This window comes from Lucilia sericata, unplaced genomic scaffold, assembly GCF_015586225.1.
Source record: "Lucilia sericata isolate MDLA Ls3-8-SP2 unplaced genomic scaffold, ASM1558622v1 Contig001974F_arrow, whole genome shotgun sequence".
Classification (NCBI taxonomy): Eukaryota; Metazoa; Arthropoda; class Insecta; order Diptera; family Calliphoridae; genus Lucilia; species Lucilia sericata.
Window position 1 is genome coordinate 2425 of NW_023995845.1, and position 28000 is coordinate 30424.

At 30.4% G+C, this 28000-nt stretch overlaps 1 protein-coding gene across 6 annotated transcripts in view; it reads left to right on the forward strand.

Moving 5' to 3' along the window:
- The first annotated feature begins 520 nt into the window (after positions 1-520).
- LOC119613102 (F-actin-uncapping protein LRRC16A) overlaps positions 521-28000 on the forward strand; it is a 60027-nt gene continuing 32547 nt past the window's right edge. For all 6 annotated transcript variants that reach the window (XM_037969041.1, XM_037969045.1, XM_037969044.1 and 3 more), the window contains exons 1-2: positions 521-754; positions 23103-23200. In XM_037969041.1, the coding sequence (XP_037824969.1) occupies positions 661-754; positions 23103-23200 (192 nt within the window). In that variant the 5' untranslated portion in view covers positions 521-660. The remainder of the gene's footprint in view (positions 755-23102; positions 23201-28000) is intronic.

Sequence of the window (28000 nt, forward strand, 5' to 3'; positions counted from 1 at the left end):
TAAGTATCATGATTCAATTTATTTTTCTAACTATTATTATCAATACCAAACTCTCTTACTCTAATTGAGAACTTTTGAAAACAAATTGTCAATTTAATTGTTTACTTGGTTGAAGGTACTACATCATACTCACTTTAATATCTCGCTTCTTCAGTTTTATCAATTATGAATGGGGAGCTCTATTATATATTTTTATATATGTATTTAGCTTCTCTACAGAAAAGCAAGCTTTTTCGAATCTAGAAAATGTTGAAAAACAAAAACAAATATATCGTTTTACTGATAACAGTAAAAATAAATAATGATATTCTCAAAAAAAAAAACTAGTACATCAAACCTAAAAAAAGCTTTTTCCAAAGAGCGACTTCTTAGTCATTCATTGCAACTTATCGTTAACGTACACAATTTTTTTCTGTAGTTGTTTTTCTTTATTAAAAAAAAACGAAAACAAATTAAATTATTTTCCATAATGTTAAAATTAAAGAAATTTTTATAAAAATTAACAAAAATAATAAAATCTTTTAATTTTTTGCATACAATTGATTAAAAACAAAAAAAAATTGTTATTGTTTGTAACACTACGTGTTTGAGTGTGAAAAATTTGTTAAATACATTAAAAAAAATACATAAAAATAATAATAAAAGAAAAAAAAAAACAAAATGTATACAAAAGAATTGATGAATCATATTGGTGATTATTTACGCCGCATAATAGAGTTACAAGTATTGGATGTAACTAAAACCAAAGATAGAGGTAAAGTTTTATTCAAATACTTAGTTTTATACCCTACACTAACACTAAAGGGTATTATAGGATTTTGTTGAGGTTTGTAGTTCAGTTCTGGTTCAGTTCTAGTTCAGTTCTAGTTTAGTTCTAGTTTAGTTCTAGTTTAGTTCTAGTTCAGTTCTAGTTCAGTTCTAGTTCAGTTCTAGTTCAGTTCTAGTTCAGTTCTAGTTCAGTTCTAGTTCAGTCCTAGTTCAGTTCTAGTTCAGTTCTAGTTCAGTTCTAGTTCAGTTCTAGTTCAGTTGTAGTTCAGTTCTAGTTCAGTTCTAGTTCAGTTCTAGTTCAGTTCTAGTTCAGTTCTAGTTCAGTTCTAGTTCAGTTCTAGTTCAGTTCTAGTTCAATTCTAGTTCAGTTCTAGTTCAGTTCTAGTTCAGTTCTAGTTCAGTTCTAGTTCAGTTCTAGTTCAGTTCTAGTTCAGTTCTAGTTCAGTTCTAGTTCAGTTCTAGTTCAGTTCTAGTTCAGTTCTAGTTCAGTTCTAGTTCAGTTCTAGTTCAGTTCTAGTTTAGTTCTAGTTCAGTTCTAGTTCAGTTCTAGTTCAGTTCTAGTTCAGTTCTAGTTCAGTTCTAGTTCAGTTCTAGTTCAGTTCTAGTTCAGTTCTAGTTCAGTTCTAGTTCAGTTCTAGTTCAGTTCTAGTTCAGTTCTAGTTCAATTCTAGTTCAGTTCTAGTTCAGTTCTAGTTCAGTTCTAGTTCAGTTCTAGTTCAGTTCTAGTTCAGTTCTAGTTCAGTTCTAGTTCAGTTCTAGTTCAGTTCTAGTTCAGTTCTAGTTCAGTTCTAGTTCAGTTCTAGTTCAGTTCTAGTTCAGTTCTAGTTCAGTTCTAGTTCAGTTCTAGTTCAGTTCTAGTTCAGTTCTAGTTCAGTTCTAGTTCAGTTCTAGTTCAGTTCTAGTTCAGTTCTAGTTCAGTTCTAGTTCAGTTCTAGTTCAGTTCTAGTTCAGTTCTAGTTCAGTTCTAGTTCAGTTCTAGTTCAGTTCTAGTTCAGTTCTAGTTCAGTTCTAGTTCAGTTCTAGTTCAGTTCTAGTTCAGTTCTAGTTCAGTTCTAGTTCAGTTCTAGTTCAGTTCTAGTTCAGTTCTAGTTCAGTTCTAGTTCAGTTCTAGTTCAGTTCTAGTTCAGTTCTAGTTCAGTTCTAGTTCAGTTCTAGTTCAGTTCTAGTTCAGTTCTAGTTCAATTCTAGTTCAGTTCTTGTTCAGTTCTAGTTCAGTTCTAGTTCAGTTCTAGTTCAGTTCTAGTTCAGTTCTAGATCAGTTCTAGTTCAGTTCTAGTTCAGTTTTAGTTCAGTTCTAGTTCAGTTTTAGTTCAGTTCTAGTTCAGTTCTAGTTCAGTTCTTGTTCAGTTCTAGTTCAGTTCTAGTTCAGTTCTAGTTCAGTTCTATTTCTGTTAAACCCGGGAGCCATTATTAAATCTTCTTTCGAAATTTTGGTATAGAAATTGTTGTTTTTTATCTGTTATGAGGATCGGTTGCTGTTCCTATGTAGGTTGTTGTATGATCGGTCATGACCGATATATTTATTTTTTATATAAACAACACTTAATCAAATTTTAATTAATTTATTTTTATTTATGTATAACATTAACAATTGTTTTTAAACTACACACATTTTACGTGCTTATATGAGTCATTTAATTTAAGGTTTTGTTTGGTGTTTCCATTTAGTTCTATAATGAAAATCAGATTTGCTTATATGAATAAATATATTTTTATAGAGTTTGCATGGGAAATTTGTATTTTAAGTATTTGTTTGTTGAATTTTATTTGTTCCACTTCACCTTGGCCATATTGGACGAAAATAAATAATATTTATAAAGAACATATAAATTCTTTGTAAATAATAATATACAACCGCACCTTATTTTTCGCCAAATCAATTACAATTTAAACTAAATATTTATTTGCTTTTACTTATCAGTCAATAATGAAATATTTGTAAATTCCTAGAATTATAATAAATGGACAAGAAAACAGTGCGCAATATTTTTTTTTTTTTTTGCAATTTGTTTTAAATAATATGTATAACTAGAAAAAATTCAAAGTTCATAAAAATTTTATTGATGTTTCAGGAAAATATATAAACTTTTTAAATATTTAAAATGTTCTCATTTTGAAATTGTGATTTCCCTTCATAACCAATGTGCAAATATTAGATTACATATCTATATAGAGATAGGTAATCTATATATCGTTGCAAATTGTGTTTTATATTGTTTATATAAGTTTTGCAATTGTTGATAATCGTTTTATTTGTAATTTTTAAAATTGTTAAAAAAAGACAGTAATTTGAGCAAGATATAATATCGTTTATAGTCTATAGTCTAGTCTATATTATAGTCTATAGTCTAGTCTATAGTCTAGTCTATAGTCTAGTCTATAGTCTTGTCTATAGTCTAGTCTATAGTCTAGTCTATAGTCTAGTCTATAGTCTAGTCTATAGTCTAGTCTATAGTCTAGTCTATAGTCTAGTCTATAGTCTAGTCTATAGTCTAGTATAGTCTAGTCTATAGTCTAGTCTATAGTCTAGTCTATAGTCTAGTCTATAGTCTAGTCTATAGTCTAGTCTATAGTCTAGTCTATAGTCTAGTCTATAGTCTAGTCTATAGTCTAGTCTATAGTCTAGTCTATAGTCTAGTCTATAGTCTAGTCTATAGTCTAGTCTATAGTCTAGTCTATAGTCTAGTCTATAGTCTAGTCTATAGTCTAGTCTATAGTCTAGTCTATAGTCTAGTCTATAGTCTAGTCTATAGTCTAGTCTATAGTCTAGTCTATAGTCTAGTCTATAGTCTAGTCTATAGTCTAGTCTATAGTCTAGTCTATAGTCTAGTCTATAGTCTAGTCTATAGTCTAGTCTATAGTCTAGTCTATAGTCTAGTCTATAGTCTAGTCTATAGTCTAGTCTATAGTCTAGTCTATAGTCTAGTCTATAGTCTAGTCTATAGTCTAGTCTATAGTCTAGTCTATAGTCTAGTCTATAGTCTAGTCTATAGTCTAGTCTATAGTCTAGTCTATAGTCTAGTCTATAGTCTAGTCTACAGTCTAGTCTATAGTCTAGTCTATAGTCTAGTCTATAGTCTAGTCTATAGTCTAGTCTATAGTCTAGTCTATAGTCTAGTCTATAGTCTAGTCTATAGTCTAGTCTATAGTCTAGTCTATAGTCTAGTCTATAGTCTAGTCTATAGTCTAGTCTATAGTCTAGTCTATAGTCTAGTCTATAGTCTAGTCTATAGTCTAGTCTATAGTCTAGTCTATAGTCTAGTCTATAGTAGTCTGTAGTCTAGTCTGTAGTCTAGTCTGTAGTCTAGTCTATAGTCTAGTCTATAGTCTAGTCTGTAGTCTAGTCTATAGTCTAGTCTATAGTCTAGTCTATAGTCTAGTCTGTAGTCTAGTCTATAGTCTAGTCTATAGTCTAGTCTAGTCTATAGTCTAGTCTATAGTCTAGTCTATAGTCTAGTCTATAGTCTAGTCTATAGTCTAGTCTATAGTCTAGTCTATAGTCTAGTCTATAGTCTAGTCTATAGTCTAGTCTATAGTCTAGTCTATAGTCTAGTCTATAGTCTAGTCTATAGTCTAGTCTATAGTCTAGTCTATAGTCTAGTCTATAGTCTAGTCTATAGTCTAGTCTATAGTCTAGTCTATAGTCTAGTCTATAGTCTAGTCTATAGTCTAGTCTATAGTCTAGTCTATAGTCTAGTCTATAGTCTAGTCTATAGTCTAGTATAGTCTAGTCTATAGTATAGTCTAGTCTCTAGTCTAGTCTATAGTCTAGTCTATAGTCTAGTCTATAGTCTAGTCTATAGTCTAGTCTATAGTCTAGTCTATAGTCTAGTCTATAGTCTAGTCTATAGTCTAGTCTATAGTCTAGTCTATAGTCAGTCTATAGTCTAGTCTATAGTCTAGTCTATAGTCTAGTCTATAGTTAGTCTATAGTCTAGTCTATAGTCTAGTCTATAGTCTAGTCTATAGTCTAGTCTATAGTCTAGTCTATAGTCTAGTCTATAGTCTAGTCTATAGTCTAGTCTATAGTCTAGTCTATAGTCTAGTCTATAGTCTAGTCTATAGTCTAGTCTATAGTCTAGTCTATAGTCTAGTCTATAGTCTAGTCTATAGTCTAGTCTATAGTCTAGTCTATAGTCTAGTCTAGTCTATAGTCTAGTCTATAGTCTAGTCTATAGTCTAGTCTATAGTCTAGTCTATAGTCTAGTCTATAGTCTAGTCTATAGTCTAGTCTATAGTCTAGTCTATAGTCTAGTCTATAGTCTAGTCTATAGTCTGTCTATAGTCTAGTCTATAGTCTAGTCTATAGTCTAGTCTATAGTCTAGTCTATAGTCTAGTCTATAGTCTAGTCTATAGTCTAGTCTATAGTCTAGTCTATAGTCTAGTCTATAGTCTAGTCTATAGTCTAGTCTATAGTCTAGTCATAGTCTAGTCTATAGTCTAGTCTATAGTCTAGTCTATAGTCTAGTCTATAGTCTAGTCTATAGTCTAGTCTATAGTCTAGTCTATAGTCTAGTCTATAGTCTAGTCTATAGTCTAGTCTATAGTCAGTCTATAGTCTAGTCTATAGTCTAGTCTATAGTCTAGTCTATAGTCTAGTCTATAGTCTAGTCTATAGTCTAGTCTATAGTCTAGTCTATAGTCTAGTCTATAGTCTAGTCTATAGTCTAGTCTATAGTCTAGTCTATAGTCTAGTCTATAGTCTAGTCTATAGTCTAGTCTATAGTCTAGTCTATAGTCTAGTATAGTCTAGTCTATAGTCTAGTCTATAGTCTAGTCTATAGTCTAGTCTATAGTCTAGTCTATAGTCTAGTCTATAGTCTAGTCTATAGTCTAGTCTATAGTCTAGTCTATAGTCTAGTCTATAGTCTAGTCTATAGTCTAGTCTATAGTCTAGTCTATAGTCTAGTCTATAGTCTAGTCTATAGTCTAGTATAGTCTATAGTCTAGTCTATAGTCTAGTCTATAGTCTAGTCTATAGTCTAGTCTATAGTCTAGTCTATAGTCTAGTCTAGTAGAGTCTATAGTCTAGTCTATAGTCTAGTCTATAGTCTAGTCTATAGTCTAGTCTATAGTCTAGTCTATAGTCTAGTCTATAGTCTAGTCTATAGTCTAGTCTATAGTCTAGTCTATAGTCTAGTCTATAGTCTAGTCTATAGTCTAGTCTATAGTCTAGTCTATAGTCTAGTCTATAGTCTAGTCTATAGTCTAGTCTATAGTCTAGTATAGTCTAGTCTATAGTCTAGTCTATAGTCTAGTCTATAGTCTAGTCTATAGTCTAGTCTATAGTCTAGTCTATAGTCTAGTCTATAGTCTAGTCTATAGTCTAGTCTATAGTCTAGTCTAGTCTAGTCTATAGTCTAGTCTATAGTCTAGTCTATAGTCTAGTCTATAGTCTAGTCTATAGTCTAGTCTATAGTCTAGTCTATAGTCTAGTCTACAGTCTAGTCTATAGTCTAGTCTATAGTCTAGTCTATAGTCTAGTCTATAGTCTAGTCTATAGTCTAGTATGTCTAGTCTATAGTCTAGTCTATAGTCTAGTCTATAGTCTAGTCTATAGTCTAGTCTATAGTTAGTCTATAGTCTAGTCTATAGTCTAGTCTATAGTCTAGTTATAGTCTAGTCTAGTCTATAGTCTAGTCTATAGTCTAGTCTGTAGTCTAGTCTGTAGTCTAGTGTAGTCTAGTCTATAGTCTAGTCTATAGTCTAGTCTGTAGTCTGTCTATAGTCTAGTCTATAGTCTAGTCTATAGTCTAGTCTGTAGTCTAGTCTATAGTCTAGTCTATAGTCTAGTCTAGTCTATAGTCTAGTCTATAGTCTAGTCTATAGTCTAGTCTATAGTCTAGTCTATAGTCTAGTCTATAGTCTAGTCTATAGACTAGTCTATAGTCTAGTCTATAGTCTATCTATGTCTAGTCTAGTCTATAGTCTAGTCTATAGTCTAGTCTATAGTCTAGTCTATAGTCTAGTCTATAGTCTAGTCTATAGTCTAGTCTATAGACTAGTCTATAGTCTAGTCTATAGTCTAGTCTATAGTCTAGTCTATAGTCTAGTCTATAGTCTAGTCTATAGTCTAGTCTATAGTCTAGTCTATAGTCTAGTCTATGTCTAGTCTATAGTCTAGTCTATAGTCTAGTCAGTCTAGTCTATAGTAGTCTATAGTCTAGTCTATAGTCTAGTCTATAGTCTAGTCTATAGTCTAGTCTATAGTCTAGTCTATAGTCAGTCTATAGTCTAGTCTATAGTATAGTTATAGTCTAGTCTAGTCTATAGTCTAGTCTATAGTCTAGTCTATAGTCTAGTCTAGTCTAGTCTATAGTCTAGTCTATAGTCTAGTCTGTAGTCTAGTCTATAGTCTAGTCTATAGTCTAGTCTATAGTCTAGTCTATAGTCTAGTCTATAGTCTAGTCTGTAGTCTAGTCTATAGTCTAGTCTATAGTCTAGTCTGTAGTCTAGTCTATAGTCTAGTCTATAGTCTAGTCTATAGTCTAGTCTATAGTCTAGTCTATAGTCTAGTCTATAGTCTAGTCTATAGTCTAGTCTATAGTCTAGTCTATAGTCTAGTCTATAGTAGTCTATAGTCTAGTCTATAGTCTAGTCTATAGTCTAGTCTATAGTTAGTCTATAGTCTAGTCTATAGTCTAGTCTATAGTCTAGTCTAAGTCTAGTCTATAGTCTAGTCTATAGTTAGTCTATAGTACTATATAGTCTATAGTCTAGTCTATAGTCTAGTCTATAGTCTAGTCTATAGTCTAGTCTATAGTCTAGTCTATAGTCTAGTCTATAGTCTAGTCTATAGTCTAGTCTATAGTCTAGTCTATAGTCTAGTCTATAGTCTAGTCTATAGTCTAGTCTATAGTCTAGTCTATAGTCTAGTCTATAGTCTAGTCTATAGTCTAGTCTATAGTCTAGTCTATAGTCTAGTCGATAGTCTAGTCTATAGTCTAGTCTATAGTCTAGTCTATAGTCTAGTCTATAGTCTAGTCTATAGTCTAGTCTATAGTCTAGTCTATAGTCTAGTCTATAGTCTAGTATATAGTCTAGTCTATAGTCTAGTCTATAGTCTAGTCTATAGTCTAGTCTATAGTCTAGTCTATAGTCTAGTCTATAGTCTAGTCTATAGTCTAGTGTATAGTCTAGTATATAGTCTAGTCTAGTCTATTGTCTAGTCTATAGCCTAGTCTAGTCTATAGTCTAGTCTAGTCTATAGTCTATAGTCTATAATCTATAGTCTATAGTCTATAATCTATAGTCTAGTCTAGTCTAGTCTATAGTCTATTCTATAGTCTAGTCTATGGTCTAGTCTATGGTCTAGTCTAGTCTATGGTCTAGTCTATAGTCTAGTCTATAGTCTAATCTGTAGTCTAATCTATAGTGCAGTCTATAGTCCAGTCTGATTCTACCCACCGTTTCTTTAATCCAAACAGCCTTATGTTTATTTTCAATTTGTTGCGTCGAATGGTTTTGCTTTGGTCAAGTGAACTACCTCGAGCCCCCTTCCCCTTAAAGCAAGCAAATTCGCTCTTTCGTTGCCGACAACTCCCAACTGTCCTGGTAACCATATGATGCAAAGCTTACCTCTGTAAGAGTTTTCGGTCTTAGTTTTAACCTCATCACTTGATATTGCCTTCTATCGCTGGCGCCATATTTATTCTAAACCAATATACGCATTCCGTTATTGTTTGGATTTCTGGCTGGAAGGCAATCTTGAGATTAGGTAGACGATAGTATATTTCTGTTTCTGTGTATTCAATATAGAAAACTTGGCTCGTTTTGTCTCCCAGTTTAGTGCCAACGGATTCCAACTGTTATTTGCTCTAAGGTTCCTCTTGACCATGACATTTTGTCTGAGATCTGTGTTTTATAGTTCCCGACATATTAAAGAATAACTCCCCAACAGGGCAGGTCACAGAATTTTTTTAAAATCGAGAGTGGAATTATTTTAGTATTTTTCTTCTACAGAAAAAGTTTTCGGAATGAAACCAATTAAAATTTTTAAAGCGTAATAGGAAAACGATTGTAATTTTCTTAAAATAATTCTACTTTTGATACGAAAGGAATTCTGTAATAGGTCTGTAAGTCTAAAAATTTTGCTGCTCAACTCGATTTCTAATAAGAAAATAAGATGAAATATTTTGCCAAAGTAAATCCTAATGAAAATATTGTTTTTTTTATAGGACGACCTAGATAGCACTTTAAAATATGTAAATTCCACAAAATTTTTAAATAAAATACAAAGCAACACTTAATAAAATCAACAAAGAAAACGAAATATTTATTTTTTTGTTTAAATAAAACAAACAAATATCTTTTCATTAAATTTATAAACAGTAAATCTTTTTTGTGGCGTTTCTCTTTCATTTTGCTAAATACTGGCCGTTGTATTTTTTTTTATAAAATTTCATTTTACTTTAAATTTTGAATTGATTTAATTTGAATATTAACCCAGTTCTGTGCATCTCAAGTATTTTTTACACATTTTATTTATATTATTTTCTCTTACTTATTGGGGAATATTGTTTTTGTTGTGGGTTTTTTATGAGCCCAGGAAAAACACTTGAGAAGATGAATGTTGTCTAGGGGAAACTTGTATCGGGAGGTAGTTAGCAGAAGATTTTCATTATTAGGTTTTCTATTACTAGAAGTAAAATGGGTGTAAATTGAAATATTTGGAATAAAAGTGAATTTTCAAGATATTCTTAATTTAAAATTTTTTAAAAATGTAGCTTATTTTTATTTAAGGAATCTTATTGCTTTTGAAAATATTTAATTGGCTTAAAAATTTATTTCAATTTAAAATGTGTTTTAAAAATTCTTTGTTATATATTAACAATATACCTCCATACAGGCTTATTTATAAATATATAAAGCAAAATATCTGAATGACTACTGCCAGAGAATACAAATTTAATTGTAGTTTTTTTTTTTGTATTTTTATATATTGAGAATTTCCTTGATAATATTCAGCTACATCTCACATTTCACTGCGTTTTTTATTTTCAACAAATATCAGAATATTTTAAAGCTTTGTGACTCACTTAAATGTTTTTTTGTGGATTTTATTTTGTTTTGTATTGTTCTGTTTTCATGCGATTTCTGGCTACAAATTTTTAACAGATGTTTATTAAAGTAAATAAACAGCAATACTCTACCTCTATTTACGGCTTAATTTTTTTGACATCTTCAAAAAATATTTAAATATATATAAAAAAACACTAAAAGTATCGAGAGGTTTTATTCAAGTTTAACTCAAAATCGAATGTTAATTTTTTTAATAACGCCGCCAATTCAAATTTTGATGTAACACGTATTATTATTATTATTTATTTGCATTAGTACATGGAAACATTAAATTTTTCAAATATACACAAAAGTAATTTAATTAAAATTATTTGATTAAAGCAGACTTTATTAAACTATACATTTCACAAGTGATTTATTTTTTAAATATTTTTCGCGTTTATTTTTATACCCACCATCAAAAAAGTATATTGATTTTGTCATGCCGTTTGTAACACATCGAAATATTGGTCATAGACCCACAAAAGTATATATATTCTGGGCCCTCATTAAATTCTAAGACGATCTAGCCATGTCTGTCCGTCAGTCCGTCTGTCTGTCTGTCTGTCTGTTGAAAGCACGATAGAGTGCGAATGGAAAGAGGTAAGGTTTGTTTGGTATTGAAAATGGGCAATATCGGTCCACGTTTTTGGATAGCCCCCATACAAGTGGCCCCTCGAAAAGCAGCTTAAACAGCCATTACTTGTTTAAAAATACGAATATAGCGATGAAATTCGACATAAGTAAGTTTCTTGTGATCCAAAATCACTATGCAAAATGAGGATCGGTCCATAATTGACCCTACCCCCCATATAAGGTCCCCTTCAGAAAATGACTTTAACGCTCATTACTAGCTTAAAAATACTAGTATATAGATGAAATTCGACATAAGTAAGTTTCATACGAGTCAAAATCTATCTAAAAAATTTTATGAGGATCGGTCCATGATTGACCCTACCCCCCATATAAGATCCCCTTCAGAAAATGACTGCAACGCTCATCAATGGCTTAAAAATACGAGTGTAGCGATGAAATTCGACACAAATAAATTTAATACGAACCAAATTCTGTCTACCAAATTTTATGAGGATCAACCCATAATTGACCCTACCCCCCTATATAAGGTCCCCTTCAGAAAATTACTTTAACGCTTATAACTGGCCTAAAAATACGAGTATATAGATGAAATTCGACATAAGTAAGTTTCATTCGAGTCAAACGAGGTTTGATGGTAGGTATATAAGATTCGGCATAGCCGAATATAACACTCTTACTTGTTTGTGTTTAATTTCTCAATACCATTTTCTTTAGGTTTGGAAAATTTTTGACCAATCAGTTACAAATATATTTTTATAACAAAAAACCGGGATGTTGGTGAAATTCCAAAAAAAAATACTCTAGACACTAGCAACAATTCTCTAATGATTTTTGCACACCGATTTTATTAGATCAAAAACAATGCAAAATTTTCAAGAACTTAAAGTTAAGTTATTCGGATATAAAACCCTATTGGAGTAAAGTTACCACTAAGGTTCTAGAAATAGACTTTCGAACAATCCACATTTTGTCGGAAAACTTGTAAGAAAAAAGCCGATTAATAGTTGTTGCAAATATAAGGTAAAATAAGTCAATATGTCGCAAACATTGCAAAAAAGTCGAAAAATTTTAAAAAGTCGGAAAGTCATCTTTTAATAAATTGCAAAATTTACGTTTTTTTTTTTCAATCATGGAACCCAAACTGTTAAAGATTTCTTAAGATATTTCCTATAGATTGCCTTATAATCTATATTAAAAGTTGAATTTATTATTTTTTTCTTAAAAAATCAACTTTTTCAAAACATTTGTTTGCAGCTATAGAATCCTAGTTGTTAGAGACATGAAATTGAAAAAATTCTCTTAATCAGCACATTATTGAAAACAAAAAAATATCTTCTTAAACCTATATATTATAATATCATAAATAAACAAAAGAAAATATCAAGTAAACTTTGTTGTTATTTACGTTTCTTTTTTGTATTTTTTTCGAAAATAATATTTATTTTTTTTTGAACATATTAATATATGTATTATTGTCTGAAATAACAGCTTTTTACAGATAAGTTTTGTTTTTATCTTTTGTTTAAAGTTTTTTTTTTATATTTTGCCGGTTGATTCAAATAGTAACGGTATTTATTTAGTTAACCCTCTATAGACAACAACATAACATGTTGTTTATAAACAAATTTAGACGCTTTTATATTTCTTTCGTTCTATACTGCTCTATAGACTACATAGTCTATATACTAGTCTTTAGACAAGTCAGTAGACTGGTCTATACTCTAGTCCATAGACTAGTCTATACGCTAATTTATAGACTAGTCTAAGTTCTAGTATAAAGACTCTAGTCTATAGACTAGTCTATATTCTAGCCTTTAGACTAGTCTATACTCCAGTCTATAGACTAGTCTATACTCCAGTCTATAGACTAGTCTATACTCTAGTCTATAGAGTAGTCTGTACTCTAGTCTATAGACTAGTCTATACTCTAGTCTATAGACTAGTCTATACTCTAGTCTATAGACTAGTCTATACTCTAGTATATAGAATAGTCTTTACTCTAGTCTATAGACTAGTCTATAGACTAGTCTAGTCTATACAGACCAGCCTATACTCCAGCATTCTATCTAGTCTATACTATAGTCTATAGACTAGTCTATAGTCTATACTCTAGTCTATATTATAGTCTATAGACTAGTCTATAGTCTATACTCTAGTCTATAGACTAGTCTATACACTAGTCTATAGACTAGTCTATACTCTAGTCTATAGACTAGTCTATACTCTAGCCTATAGACTAGTCCATACTCTAGTCTATATACTAGTGTATACTCTAGTCTTTAGACTAGTCTATACTCTAGTCTATACTCTAGTCTATAGACAAGTCTATAGACTAGTCCATACTGTAGTCTATACTCTAGTCTATACTGTAGTCTATAGACTAGTCTATACTCTAGTCTATAGACTAGTCTATACTTTAGTCTATAGACTAGTCTATACTCTAGTCTATAGACTAGTCTATACTTTAGTCTATAGACTAGTCTATACTCTAGTCTATGGACTAGTCTATACTCTAGTCTATAGACTAGTCTATACTCTAGTCTATAGACTAGTCTATACTGTAGTCTATAGACTAGTCAATACTCTAGTCTATAGACTAGTCTATACTCTAGTCTATAGACAAGTCTATACTCTAGTCTATAGACAAGTCTATACTCTAGCCTATAGACTAGTCTATACTCTAGTCTATAGACTAGTCCATACTCTAGCCTATAGACTAGTCTATACTCTAGTCTATAGACTAGTCTATACTCTAGTCTATAGACTAGTCTATACTCTAGTCTATAGACTAGTCTATACTCTAGTCTATAGACTAGTCTATACTCTAGTCTATAGACTAGTCTATACTCTAGTCTATACTCTAGTCTATACTCTAGTCTATAGACTAGTCTATACTCTAGTCTATAGACTAGTCTATAGACTAGTCTATAGACTAGTCTATACTCTAGTCTATAGACTAGTCTATACTCTAGTCTATAGACTAGAGTATAAACTAGTCTATACTCTAGTCTATAGACTAGTCTATACTCTAGTCTATAGACTAGTCTATACTGTAGTCTATACTCTAGTCTATAGACAAGTCTATACTGTATTTTATAGACTAGTCTATACTGTAGTCTATAGACTAGTCTATACTCTAGTCTATAGAATAGTCTATACTCTAGTCTATAGAATAGTCTATACTCTAGTCTATAGAATAGTCTATACTCTAGTCTATAGACTAGTAGTAGCATAGACTATACTCTAGTCTTTAGACTAGTCTTTACTCTAGTCTATTGACTAGTATATACTCTAGTCTATAGACTAGTTTATACTCTCGTTTATAGACTAGTATATTCTCTAGTCTATAGACTAGCCTAGTCCATACACTAGCCTATAGACTAGTCTATTCAGAAGTTCTGACTAAATACAACTAACATGTTGGGGTGTATAGCATGGTGCGTCTGTTAGTAAACTTATATATTTAAATAAAAAAATCATTTAAAATATTTATGTATGTTTAGCAATTAATATAAATACATGCGTTATTTTTTAATGGAAATAACTAAATACCAAGAATGGCAAATAAACATAAATGTTTGTATAACCATAAAGTTGAGCAGAAAAAATATATAAATTCACTTGTACATATTTTTTTTATAATCAAATAAATTTTTTGTTTTCTTATGACCATTTTTAAATAGAACTTTTAATTGTTTTAAGGTTAAGTAAAAGTCAATTAAATTATGTACATATAAATTAGTCAGATAATAAAATTTAACTTTATTTAATTGTTAAAAAAAAAAATACATAATTGTTTTTGATGTTTGAATAGAATTTTATAAAAAAAGTTTTGAAGATTTGAAAATGTTTAATTTTTGTAAAGAAAATAATAGACCCTTTGATTTTTTTTAAAAACCTTACCCAATAGTGCAATTTTTACACTAAAACTAACAAAATCATACTCATAATTTCACGTAAATTAAAGCGCTTTTAGGAACAAAATAAAAGGTATTAAAATAAAAACCGACATGTTTAGAGTATTAATAACAAATAATTAAAAGAAATACTTAATGTGGTTTTTGTTATTTGTGTAATTGTTATTGTGGTTATATTATTATTGGCAATGTTGGTGTTATTAATATTTTTGTTGTTGCTGCTGCTGCTGTCGCTTAAGTATTACTGGTATAGATTTGTGACACAATTTCACCAGTTTTTGTCGCCAAAAAGGAAAATCGTTTTATATAGTTTTTTTTTTTTATAAAACTAGTTTTTCTTATACGCCAAGCAATCTGGAGAAAAAAAACATTTAATACGAGCATAAAAGCCAACAAAATAAACCAAAGTAAACCAAACAACAATTACACAGATAGTTAACAAGAAATACTTACTCACTCACACACAACATTCAAACCAAACTCCTCTACCAACGCATAATTATTCTAAAGATGTTGTTTGTTGGTGCTGGCTTTTTGATGTTGTTGTTGCTGCTGTTGTTGTCGTCATCGTTGGTGTGGTTAGTATATGTGAAAAGTATCTAATGTACCTTACAATTAGTACGCGATATAGTGTTGCCACCTTATTCTAAATACAATTTTATAAAAGTTCATCACTCACCATTATTTGTACCAATATTTTGATGAAATTTGATACATCTTTATTCTGAAAGAATGGAAATATAAACGATAAACTATACATATATGTATATTCCGATGGTGTCATAATCTTTTTTTTTTTTTTTTCTGAAAATCAAAAAATTTATTAAACATTGTTGGGTTTTTATGGTTTTGTTTGGGTATGTTGGCAACATTATTCAAATTTAATGTACATTTTAAAACACACTTTAGTAGTTTATACATTTTTCTTAAAATTGTTTTTTTAACAATTTTATACACACACCATTAAACTAAGAAATTCTTGTTTAGATTTTTGCATTTAACCAACTTGTATTTCTTTATTATTAGACTCGTTCACGAAAATTTGTAGCTGGGCGGCCAAGCTTGATGATCAGCATCTTTATCAGTTCTGGTTCTATTTCAGTTCGAGTTCAGTTCTAGTTTAGTTCTAGTTCAGTTATAGTTCAGTTCTAATTCAGTTCTAGTTCAGTTCTAGTTCTGTTCTAGTAGTTCTAGTTCAGTTCTAGTTCAGTTCTAGTTCAGTTCTAGTTCAGTTCTAGTTCAGTTCTAGTTCAGTTCTAGTTCAGTTCTAGTCAGTTCTAGTTCAGTTCTAGTTCAGTTCTAGTTCAGTTCTAGTTCAGTTCTAGTTCAGTTCTAGTTCAGTTCTAGTTCAGTTCTAGTTCAGTTCTAGTTCAGTTCTAGTTCAGTTCTAGTTCAGTTCTAGTTCAGTTCTAGTTCAGTTCTAGTTCAGTTCTAGTTCAGTTCTAGTTCAGTTCTAGTTCAGTTCTAGTTCAGTTCTAGTTCAGTTCTAGTTCAGTTCTAGTTCAGTTCTAGTTCAGTTCTAGTTCAGTTCTAGTTCAGTTCTAGTTCAGTTCTAGTTCAGTTCTAGTTCAGTTCTAGTTCAGTTCTAGTTCAGTTCTAGTTCAGTTCTAGTTCAGTTCTAGTTCAGTTCTAGTTCAGTTCTAGTTCAGTTCTAGTTCAGTTCTAGTTCAGTTCTAGTTCAGTTCTAGTTCAGTTCTAGTTCAGTTCTAGTTCAGTTCTAGTTCAGTTCTAGTTCAGTTCTAGTTCAGTTCTAGTTCAGTTCTAGTTCAGTTCTAGTTCAGTTCTAGTTCAGTTCTAGTTCAGTTCAGTTCTAGTTCAGTTCTAGTTCAGTTCTAGTTCAGTTCTAGTTCAGTTTTAGTTCAGTTCTAGTTCTGTTCTAGTTCAGTTCTAGTTCAGTTCTAGTTCAGTTCAAGTTCAGTTCTAGTTCAGTTCTAGTTCAGTTCTAGTTCAGTTCTAATTCAGTTCTAGTTCAGTTCTAGTTCAGTTCTAGTTCAGTTCTAGTTCAGTTCTAGTTCAGTTCTAGTTCAGTTCTATTTCAGTTCTAGTTCAGTTCTAGTTCAGTTCTAGTTCAGTTCTAGTTCAGTTCTAGTTCAGTTCTAGTTCAGTTCTAGTTCAGTTCTAGTTCAGTTCTAGTTCAACTCCAGTTCAGTTTTAGTTCAGTTCTATTTCAGTTATAGTTCAGTTCTAGTCCAGTTCTAGTTTATTTTAAGTTCAGTTCTAGTTCAGTTTTAATTCAATTCTAGTTCCATTGTAGTTCAGTTCTGTTTTAGTTCTAGATTTTCAGACAGACGGACGAATATGGCTAGTTTTTCTACAATCTAATATGAACCGATACTATATAACCTTTGTAGGTACTTATATGAGCAATATTTCGATGTTTGATGAAATTATTTTCTATTTGTTATTGTGATTGTTCGCACCAAACTTTATTTTTACATAGTGACCCACTTGTACTTTTTTTCGTGAGCCATTCTAGTTTATGTAGTAAAGTATGCTAGTGTCTATAATACCTGCGAATTAAATTCGTATAAAAAAATAGTAAAACATCACCTAGTTAGTTCACTTAATGCTGTTCTTTTTTTCTATTTTGTTGTTTACTTGTTGTCGAATAAAAGTGTATACTAGTAAGTAATTGGGTCATATAAGAATTTGTAACACATTATTTTATATATTTTTTTGATAATGATGACTATTTATGGTGTTAAAGAGAAAAAAATTATTTCATTTGCTTTAAGTCAAAAAAAAATTTTTTTAATACTAAAGAATTTGAACCAAAGAATTTTAAACAAAAATTTGTTATATTTTTCAACATTGTATGTTGAATTCATTCACCTTATATTACTTTATAAACTTCAGTTTATATTTTAATATTTATTTGCCGTCTGCAGGACAATGAACTCTAAACCACATTGTGTACATAAATCCCACAAATGTTAAAACTATTTGTTTTCAGATTGCATGGTAAAAAAAAAGTTTCATTTAAAAAACTATAATTGAATTGTCACAAAAGTACAAATACCATAGAAAAATATAATCTGCTGCTGCACAGAAAAATAGTATAAAAAAATAACAATTTGTAAAAGATTAAGATTTTGTTTTTCTCATTCAAAAGAACACAAGTGTGACCCATATTTTTTTGCAGACATTTGGTAAGGCAAACATAATCATGATACCATACCACATACATTCCCAAACGCCTGTAATGTCAGCAACATTGTCATCAATAAACTTCATAGTTTGTCGACGGAAACAGAAAAAATAAATGGAAATCATAGTTATAAAATACAGAGCAGCAATGAACAATAAGAATTCATTGTATCAAATAAATACATAGTTGTAGTAAACCCGGCTATAATAATGTTACTTGCAAATATATACATATGTATGAATATAAGTCCGACGTACCAACAGATACATTCATCTAATGTCAATGAACAAAAACTATAAACTGATAATAAGTTTCAACTCGTGCTACTGCAAGTAACTCATGAACATTTCTTTTTTCATTCTTTTTTTATACCCGTCATAAATAAACATGTAGGTTATATAGATTAAGATATCTCGTTTGTAACACTTCAAAATTTTGGTTTAAACCTGTTCTAGTTCATTCCCAGTTCAGTTCTAGTTTAGTTCTAGTTCAGTTCTAGTTCAGTTCTAGTTCAGTTCTAGTTCAGTTCTAGTTCAGTTCTAGTTCAGTTCTAGTTCAGTTCTAGTTCAGTTCTAGTTCAGTTCTAGTTCAGTTCTAGTTCAGTTCTAGTTCAGTTCTAGTTCAGTTCTAGTTCAGTTCTTCAGTTCTAGTTCAGTTCTAGTTCAGTTCTAGTTCAGTTCTAGTTCAGTTCTAGTTCAGTTCTAGTTCAGTTCTAGTTCAGTTCTAGTTCAGTTCTAGTTCAGTTCTAGTTCAGTTCTAGTTCAGTTCTAGTTCAGTTCTAGTTCAGTTCTAGTTCAGTTCTAGTTCAGTTCTAGTTCAGTTCTAGTTCAGTTCTAGTTCAGTTCTAGTTCAGTTCTAGTTCAGTTCTAGTTCAGTTCTAGTTCAGTTCTAGTTCAGTTCTAGTTCAGTTCTAGTTCAGTTCTAGTTCAGTTCTAGTTCAGTTCTAGTTCAGTTCTAGTTCAGTTCTAGTTCAGTTCTAGTTCAGTTCTAGTTCAGTTCTAGTTCAGTTCTAGTTCAGTTCTAGTTCAGTTCTAGTTCAGTTCTAGTTCAGTTCTAGTTCAGTTCTAGTTCAGTTCTAGTTCAGTTCTAGTTCAGTTCTAGTTCAGTTCTAGTTCAGTTCTAGTTCAGTTCTAGTTCAGTTCTAGTTCAGTTCTAGTTCAGTTCTAGTTCAGTTCTAGTTCAGTTCTAGTTCAGTTCTAGTTCAGTTCTAGTTCAGTTCTAGTTCAGTTCTAGTTCAGTTCTAGTTCAGTTCTAGTTCAGTTCTAGTTCAGTTCTAGTTCAGTTCTAGTTCAGTTCTAGTTCAGTTCTAGTTCAGTTCTAGTTCAGTTCTAGTTCAGTTCTAGTTCAGTTCTAGTTCAGTTCTAGTTCAGTTCTAGTTCAGTTCTAGTTCAGTTCTAGTTCAGTTCTAGTTCAGTTCTAGTTCAGTTCTAGTTCAGTTTCTAGTTCAGTTCTAGTTCAGTTCTAGTTCAGTTCTAGTTCAGTTCTAGTTCAGTTCTAGTTCAGTTCTAGTTCAGTTCTAGTTCAGTTCTAGTTCAGTTCTAGTTCAGTTCTAGTTCAGTTCTAGTTCAGTTCTAGTTCAGTTCTAGTTCAGTTCTAGTTCAGTTCTAGTTCAGTTCTAGTTCAGTTCTAGTTCAGTTCTAGTTCAGTTCTAGTTCAGTTCTAGTTCAGTTCTAGTTCAGTTCTAGTTCAGTTCTAGTTCAGTTCTAGTTCAGTTCTAGTTCAGTTCTAGTTCAGTTCGAGTTCTTCAGTTCGAGTTCTAGTTCAGTTCTAGTTCAGTTCTAGTTCTAGTTTAGTTCTAGTTCAGTTCTAGTTCAGTTCTAGTTCTAGTTCAGTTCTAGTTTAGTTCTAGTTCAGTTCTAGTTCAGTTCTAATTCAAAACTAGTTCAGTTCTATTTTAGTTCTAGTTCTTTTCCTGTTATATCCTAGTAAGTGTCTAATATTCGCTCAACCTTTTGAATTATTGTCAAATGATTGTAGGGTAAATGCCTGACTCTGATTGCTACACATATCAAACTCCAACTTTTTATCTAAAGTTTTAGATTGAAACCTTTAGAGTTCATTCATTCGTTTGTCTGTAATGTTTGGAATTTATGACAACATGACAATGCTAGTGTAATTCTCAAATATACAAAACATCATGTCAAAATTGTCAGTTCAACAAAAACAAAAATGTGCAAAATAGACTAAGAAAATAGAGCACAAGATATAAAATGTTGCAAAAAAACCGAAAACAAAAAAACTTAAAAAACAAACGGATGTGTCATACATATATTATTTTTATCCCACAACTCCCAGGCATTATAGTACCTAGAAAAAAAGCCGGCTTTATTATAAATGACAATACGTACATGTAACCATGGTAAAGGTTGCGCTGTTGAAATGAATGTGCTGTGTATTTTATGGCGTTGGCGGGATTTGTTGTCTGTAGCAAAAACAATGAACCATAAATGTGGAGATTATTTCCATAACCCTCATAAAAAAAGCTAGTAATTACTTTAGACCAAATAATAACATTGTTTTATTTAAATTTCACACCTGCTTTCCAATAAATTATTTTTGTTTAGAAATCAAGGGGTTTTGGTCCAAGGCGTTTAATAAATCTTAAAAGAGTTTCTAAATTATTTAATTAAATTTACTAGGGGCTGCCAGAAAGTAAGGTTGGAGAACATTTTTTCTATAACATTTCAATATTAATGCCAAAATAGATTTAGAAAACTTCGGGAAATGTTTACAAAATCATTATAAACTTCTAAACCTCATTTCGCTGTTGTTATACATATTATTTACGTTTATTTTACTGATGTGTTTTAATTTAAACATTATGTCATTATTAATTAATTATAAAAATTAAACAAAAAATTGTATTTCCGTTTTATATATCACTTGTCATAGAGGCACACACCAACAAATTTTATATGTTTTTCTATATCACTGCACTACATAATAATAAAATGATAATAAATATATAAACACTAGGTTGGACCAGCTAATAGAAGTTATCATCAAAACTATGATAGTATTCTGAAGCTATATGATTTAACTGTCTAAGAATAAAACTCTTAAAATTTCTATATTTAAGCTAAAGTTAAAATATTCTAAAATATGGTTCACTCCCTCTAATCGGATCTAACCTAATATATAATACTTATAGTGAAAGCACGCATCATGCATTTGTACATGTTGGAGGAGTGCACCATATAAATACTTATATATTCATATATAATGTAATTTTTTTTATTAGTATGTCTATGATTATTTTCAACATACTTTACAAACATATTCATTGGCAAGTGGTATCAGACGGTAATATTAGCTGTGTGTAGTGTGAATTTAATTATATGTATATAGATCATAGGTTAATATGATTTTAATTTTTTTGTATTGTTAAATGTTTATTATATACATATTATTATTACATATTTATTAGTTGTTGTTTGTAATTGTAAGAGACATTTCCGGTAACAATGGCCAATAGTATAATAGACAACAATGGCACTAATAATTTCAAAATTCCAAAAACAGCTATAACAATGGAAAACATAAGATAGATGTTATGTTTTTGACTTTTTAAAGTAGGTTTTGGTATTTTAATGTTTATTTTAATAACATGATTATTATAATTAAATAAAAATAATTGACAATAATATTGGTGGTAGTAAATCGAATAGATTTACTCTTTCTTTGAAAATATTTATATGTGACTGACTGATCTACACATCAGTCTATAGTCTGGTCTATTGATTAGTTTTTAGTCTTTATTGTTATCTTTAAATAAGTCTATAGTCTAGTCTATATATCAGTCTAATGTGGGTCAGTATATAGCCTGGTCTATAGATCAGACTTTAGTGTGGTCTATAGATTAGTCTATAGTCTGGTCTATAGATCAGTCTACAATCTGGTGTATACATCAGTCTAGAGTCTGATCTATAAATCAGTCTATAGTCGACCATTCTATGTAGACCAGATGATTCTATAATCTAGATCAGTCTATATTCTGGTCTACAGGTCAGTCTATAGTCTGGTCTAAAGATCAGTATATTGTCTGGTCTATAGATCAGTCTATAGATCAATCTATATTCTGGTCTGTATATCATTTTATAGTCTGGTGTATAGATCACTCTGTAGTCAGTTCTATCAGTCTACAGAGCATTCTATAGTCTGGTCTATAGATCTGTCTATGGTCAGGTCTATAGTATGGTCTATAGATCAGTCTATAGTCTTATATATAGATCAGTTTATAGTCTTGTCTATAGATCAGACTATAGACTGGTCTTTATATCAGTTTATAACTAGGTCTATAGTCTGGTCTATAAATCATTCTATAGTCTAGTCTATATATCAATCGGTAGACCATTCTATAGTCTAGTCTATAGATCAGTCTATATTCTACTCATTTTATAGTCTGGCCTATAGATAATTCTATAGTCTGGTCTATATATCAGTTTATAGTTAGGTCTATAGTCTGTTCTATAGATCAGCCTATAGTCTGGTCTGTAGATCAGTCTATAGTATGGTCTATAGTCTGGTCTATAGATCAGTCCATAGTGTGATCTGATCTAAATATCAGTCTATAGTTTGGTTTATAGATCAGTCTATAGTTTTGTCTATAGATCAGTCTATCAGTCTATAGTGTGATCTGTCTATAGTCTGGTGCATAGATCACTCTATATATAGTCTGGTATTTAGAACAGTTTATAGTCTGGCTTATAGATGAGACTGATCAATACATAAATCTATAGTCTTATTTATAAACAAAATTTACAAAAGTGAAGATGACTGCTTTTGCTTCTATATCTTTGAAATATAAATGTGTATTTAATCTGTTACTTGTTTACGTTTTTTTTTAAATCAAATATTGCACGTCTATATACTATAGTTAAATGGACATAGTCAGTCATACAATATTTCTAAAATTTTGCATTATAATAACGGCTCACGTTTAACAAATAAAAAAAACAATATTTTTATTAAGGATTGTTATTAAACTTTTGAATTCAATTTGCAAATTTACGAAACTCTAACTGGGAATAAGTGTATGTGTGTGTGTCTGTGAATAGATATTTATACAAAAATTTACCTGAAAACGTGTTTTATTTGATTTGGCTTTTATCCATTTTATCAAAAAAAAGTCTAATAACAGGGAAATCACAGACCTTTTTTTTCATTTTTGTTTTCAAATAAAGTGTGTTTAAATTTTGTTTACAAATAGAGGAGGATTCGATTTCATTGTCGATGACATAATACCATTTGAATGTACATATGCATACAATCGTATTCATACATACCTACCAGTTGATGTATAAAAATTCATATTTTATTATGCATTTTATTAAGAAATATTAAATTTTTTCTCAGGAATTATTTTCTGTTATTTTTTTTTTATTACTACATGTTGTTATTTGTATTACATTGTGTGAGTAAGTGCGTATGGATGGATCATCATTTTATTGTCGGATGTTATTTATTTAAAAAGTAGCGGTTTAAATACATTAAGATTTCTGTTTTATTATTGTTATTTTGTATTTTATTATTAATAAACAAGGTCTTGTATTATTATAGCATTTGCAATATTATATTTATGATTTATTTTTCTACTTTTATTTATTTACAGAGAGCGTTAAATCGATTTTGGGTCGTCATACAAAGATATTGGTCAAGTATATGGTTAAATTGGAAACAAAAAATGATAAAACAGAAAACAGAGTACTGGTGAGTTATATTTAGTTTTTTTTAATATTAATATTCTTATGATTATAAAGTTATTTTATATACTGGCTGGTATATAGATCAGTGTAAAGTCTAGTGTATAGAACTATCTAATGACTAGGCGTTGGGATATTTAGATCAGTCTTTAATTTGGTCTTTGATCAGTTTGCTGGCTATAGATAAGAATATAGTATGACCTATAGATCAATCTATAGTCTGGTCTATAAATCAGTCCATAGATCAATAACAGTCTATATGCTGGTCTATATATCGGTCTATAAACTAGTCTATATGCTGGTCTATAGGTTAGTCTATATTCTGGTCTGTAGATCAGTCTATAGTCTGGTTTATAGATCACTCTATAGTCTGATCTATAGATCAGTCTATAGTTTGGTCTATAGATCAGTCTATAGTCTGGTCTATAGATCACTCTATAGTGTGGACTATAGATAAGGTATAGTCTTTAGACTGGTGAGTACATAGTCTAGTTTATAGTTCAATCTATAGCCTGATCCATAGATCACTCTATAGTCTAGTCTATAGATCAGTCAATATTCTGGTCTATAGATATGTCTATAAATTAGTGTATAAATTAGTCTATAGGCTGGTCTATAGATCAGTCTATAGATTACTCTATAGTCTGGTCTATAGATTACTCTATAGTGTGGTCTATAGATCAGTCTATAGTGTAGACTATAGATAAGGAATAGTCTGTTATATAGATCAGACTTAAGTCAGTACATAGTTTAGCCTATATATCAATCCAAAGTCTAGTCTATAGATTAGTCTAAAGATTAGTACATCGTCTAGTCTATAGAACAGTCTATAGTCTGGTCTATAGATTAGTCTATAGGCTGGTCTATAGATCAGTCTATAGGCTGGCCAATAAGTCACTTTATAGTCTGGCCTATAGATTACTATATAGTCTGGTCTATATATAAGTCTGTCAGGTCTATAGATTTGTCTATAAATCCATCTGTAGATCTGTCTATAGATCTGTCTTAAGTCAGTTTCTAGTCTATAGCTTGATCTATAGATCACGCTAATTAGTAGATCACTTTAAACTCAGTTCTACAGAAAAGTCTCTAGTTTTGCCCATTCTAATCTGAGATAGGGTATCATTAAGACACACTTGACCGACTTAACTTTCTTACATGATGTTTTTAATTTAACATACACTTTGCTAATTTGTTAAACAATTACTAAATCAAGTGTTAAATGCCATAATCTTTTACAATGACAAAAACGTTGCAACATAACCCTACTTCATTGTATTTACTCCTTTACTCAACTAGGACATGTTTATAAGTATTAACAACAAAACAAACAAAAAAGGAGTAAATAACAACATATAATCAAGAATAAAGGAATTCAGGTGTTAAATGACAAAAAAATGTACACAAAAACAAAAACTAATTTTATCCAAGGAGCAGTATTATTTAGTCATACAGTAAACTACAGCAGTAAAGTAACATTTAAAATAACAAAAATATCATATTTCAACAATTGGCTTAATTAATTTAAAGTTTTTGTGGAAACAAAGCAACAACATTAAAAGCCATTGAATGAAATGGATTTTCATTTAGTTTTTTTCTCTCTTGTTTTTATTTCAATTAATTTATTTAACTCCCCGTTGAGGGTTGAATTTCAATTCTATGACAAAAAAATAAAAGAAATTCTTAATTAAACTTGAAAATAAATTATGATATTCATATTGTACTGCAGAAATCATTCAACTACTTGAATCAAAAACAAAATACACAACTTCTTTTTCATTTTTTTGTAAAACTCTTATCATGCCCAGCGAAGGCGTCATCATGTACATATTTTCTTTTAACAGGAAAAGTTATTTTAAAAACAAAATATTTTTCTTCAATTGTTATCGTTCTATTTAAACTGTCTTTGACGTTCGTGTTCTTCCTTTTGCAAAAATTACAAGTTTTTCCAATGTCTATTGTTTCATTGTTAAATATAAATAAGTTTTTTGTTTAAAACAAAACAGCAAAACTTTTGATAAGTACTACTTCTTCATTCGGAATACTACTTTATCATTGTGGGGGAATTTTAAATGATTTTTATTCTTTCATTTTGTTATTTATAAATGAAACAAGTTTAAACGTTGTTTGTGTTAATTAAAATTGAGTTTAAGAATTATTTGGATGACTCTATAATCTAGCCTATACATCAATATATAGTTTGGTCTATAGATCAATCTATAGCCTTGTCTATAGATCAGTCTACACTAAGTATAGCCTATACATCACTCTATAGTCCGGTCTGTAGATAGGTCCGTAGTCTGGTCTATAAGTCAATCTATTGTCTGATCGATAGTTCAATCTATAGCTTGGTCTATAGATCAGTCCACAGTTTGATTTAAAAATTAGTCTATAGTTTTATCTAAATATCAGTCTATAGTTTTCTCTAAAGATAAATATGTCTATGGTTTTGTCTATATTCTACAGTCTGGTCGATAGTCTAGTCAGTTCATAATATAATCTATAAACCGGCCAATAATCTGATTTATAGATCAGTCTATAGTCTGATGTATAGATCAGTCTATAGTCTAGTCTATAGATCAGTATATAGTCTAGTCTATAGATCAGAAAAAATCTTGTCTATGGATCAGTCTATAATCTTGTCTAAAGATCAGTCCATATTTCCTATAGATCAATCTAGTCTAGTCTAAATTGTTCTATAGATCGTTCTATAGACTGTTATAGATCCGTCTACAATTGATCAGTATATAGTCCGTTCTATAGATCATTCTATAGTCTGTCCTATAGACCAATCTTATCTAGTTTAAAACCTAAGTACTTTATATTTGCTCTATAGTGTGGTCTATAGATCAGACTATAATCCGATCAATAGATCAGTCTAAAGTCTGACTCTATATCAGTCTACAGCCTAGTCTACAGATCTATGGTTTTGTCTACAGTCTGGTTGATAGTCTAGTCAGTTCATAATATAATCTATAAACCGGCTAATAATCTGATTTATAGGTCAGTCTATAGTCCAGTCTTTAGATCAGAAAAAATCTTGTCTATGGATCAGTCTATAATCTTGTCTAAAGATCAGTCCATATTTCCTATAGATCAATCTAGTCTAGTCTAAATTGTTCTATAGATCGTTCTATAGACTGTTATAGATCCGTCTACAATTTAGTCTATTGATCAGTATATAGGTCGTTCTATAGATCAGTCTATAGTCTGTCCTATAGACCAATCTTATCTAGTTTAAAGCCTAAGTATTTTATATTTGCTTTATAGTGTGTTCTATAGATCAGACTATAATCTGGTTAATAGATCAGTCTAAAGTCTGACTCTATATCAGTCTACAGCTTAGTCTACAGATCTATAGTTTTGTCTGTATTCTACAGTCTGGTCGATAGTCTAGTCAGTTCATAATATAATCTATAAACCGGCCAATAATCTGATTTATAGGTCAGTCTATAGTCTGAAGTATAGATCAGTCTATAGTCTGACGTATAGATCAGTCTATAGTCTAGTCTATAGATCAGAAAAAATCTTGTCTATGGATCAGTCTATAATCTTGTCTAAAGATCAGTCCATATTTCCTATAGATCAATCTAGTCTAGTCTAAATTGTTTTATAGATCGTTCTATAGACTGTTATAGATCCGTCTACAATTTAGTCTATTGATCAGTATATAGTCCGTTCTATAGATCATTCTATAGTCTGTCCTATAGACCAATCTTATCTAGGTTAAAGCCTAAGTACTTTATATTTGCTCTATAGTGTGGTCTATAGATCAGACTATAATCTGATCAATAGATCCGTCTAAAGTCTGACTCTATATCAGTCTACAGCCTAGTCTACAGATCTATGGTTTTGTCTATATTCTACAGTCTGGTTGATAGTCTAGTCAGTTCATAATATAATCTATAAACCGGCCAATAATCTGATTTATAGATCAGTCTATAGTCTGAAGTATAGACCAGTCTGACGTATAGATCAGTCTATAGTCTAGTCTATAGATCAGAAAAAATCTTGTCTATGGATCAGTCTATAATCTTGTCTAAAGATCAAACCATATTTCCTATAGATCAATCTAGTCTAGTCTAAATTGTTCTATAGATCCTTCTATAGACTGTTATATTTATCAGTATATAGTCCGTTCTATAGATCAGTCTATAGTCTGTCCTATAGACCAATCTTAACCTTGTTTAAAGCCTAAGTACTTTATATTTGCTCGATAGTTTGATCTAAAGATCAGTTTGTAGATCATTCTATAGTCAAGTCTGTATATAAGTCTATAGTTTAATCTTTAGATCAGCCTATTGTGTGGTCTATAGATCCTCTTTATAGTCTGGTTTATAGATTAGCAGTCTATAGTCTGATCGATAAATCAGTCTTTGGTCTAGCCTACAAATCGGTCTATAGATCAATTTATCGTATAGTCTATAGATCAGTCCAAAGTCTGTTCTATAAGTGATCACAGATAATCATTATATTATTTAGCATCAAAAATATTTTTTTTGGCTTACAATTAACCCTTGTTACTAATGGCTCTTAGAATATGTGTGTGAAGATAAATATTCCTAGTTAAATATGTTTTGACGTAACGACTTAGAAAAAAACATATTTAACTAAAAAGTTAAATATGTTATGACGTAACGATTTTAGACCTGAAAATTAAATTTTTTCGACAAATCGACATATTTAACTGCAAAGTTAAATATGTTTTTTAAATAACTTAGCTAAAAATCATAAAGATCATATTTTATCAAATTTTATTAAAAAAAATAAACTTACATATTTTGTAAACTTTTAAAAACTTATACAT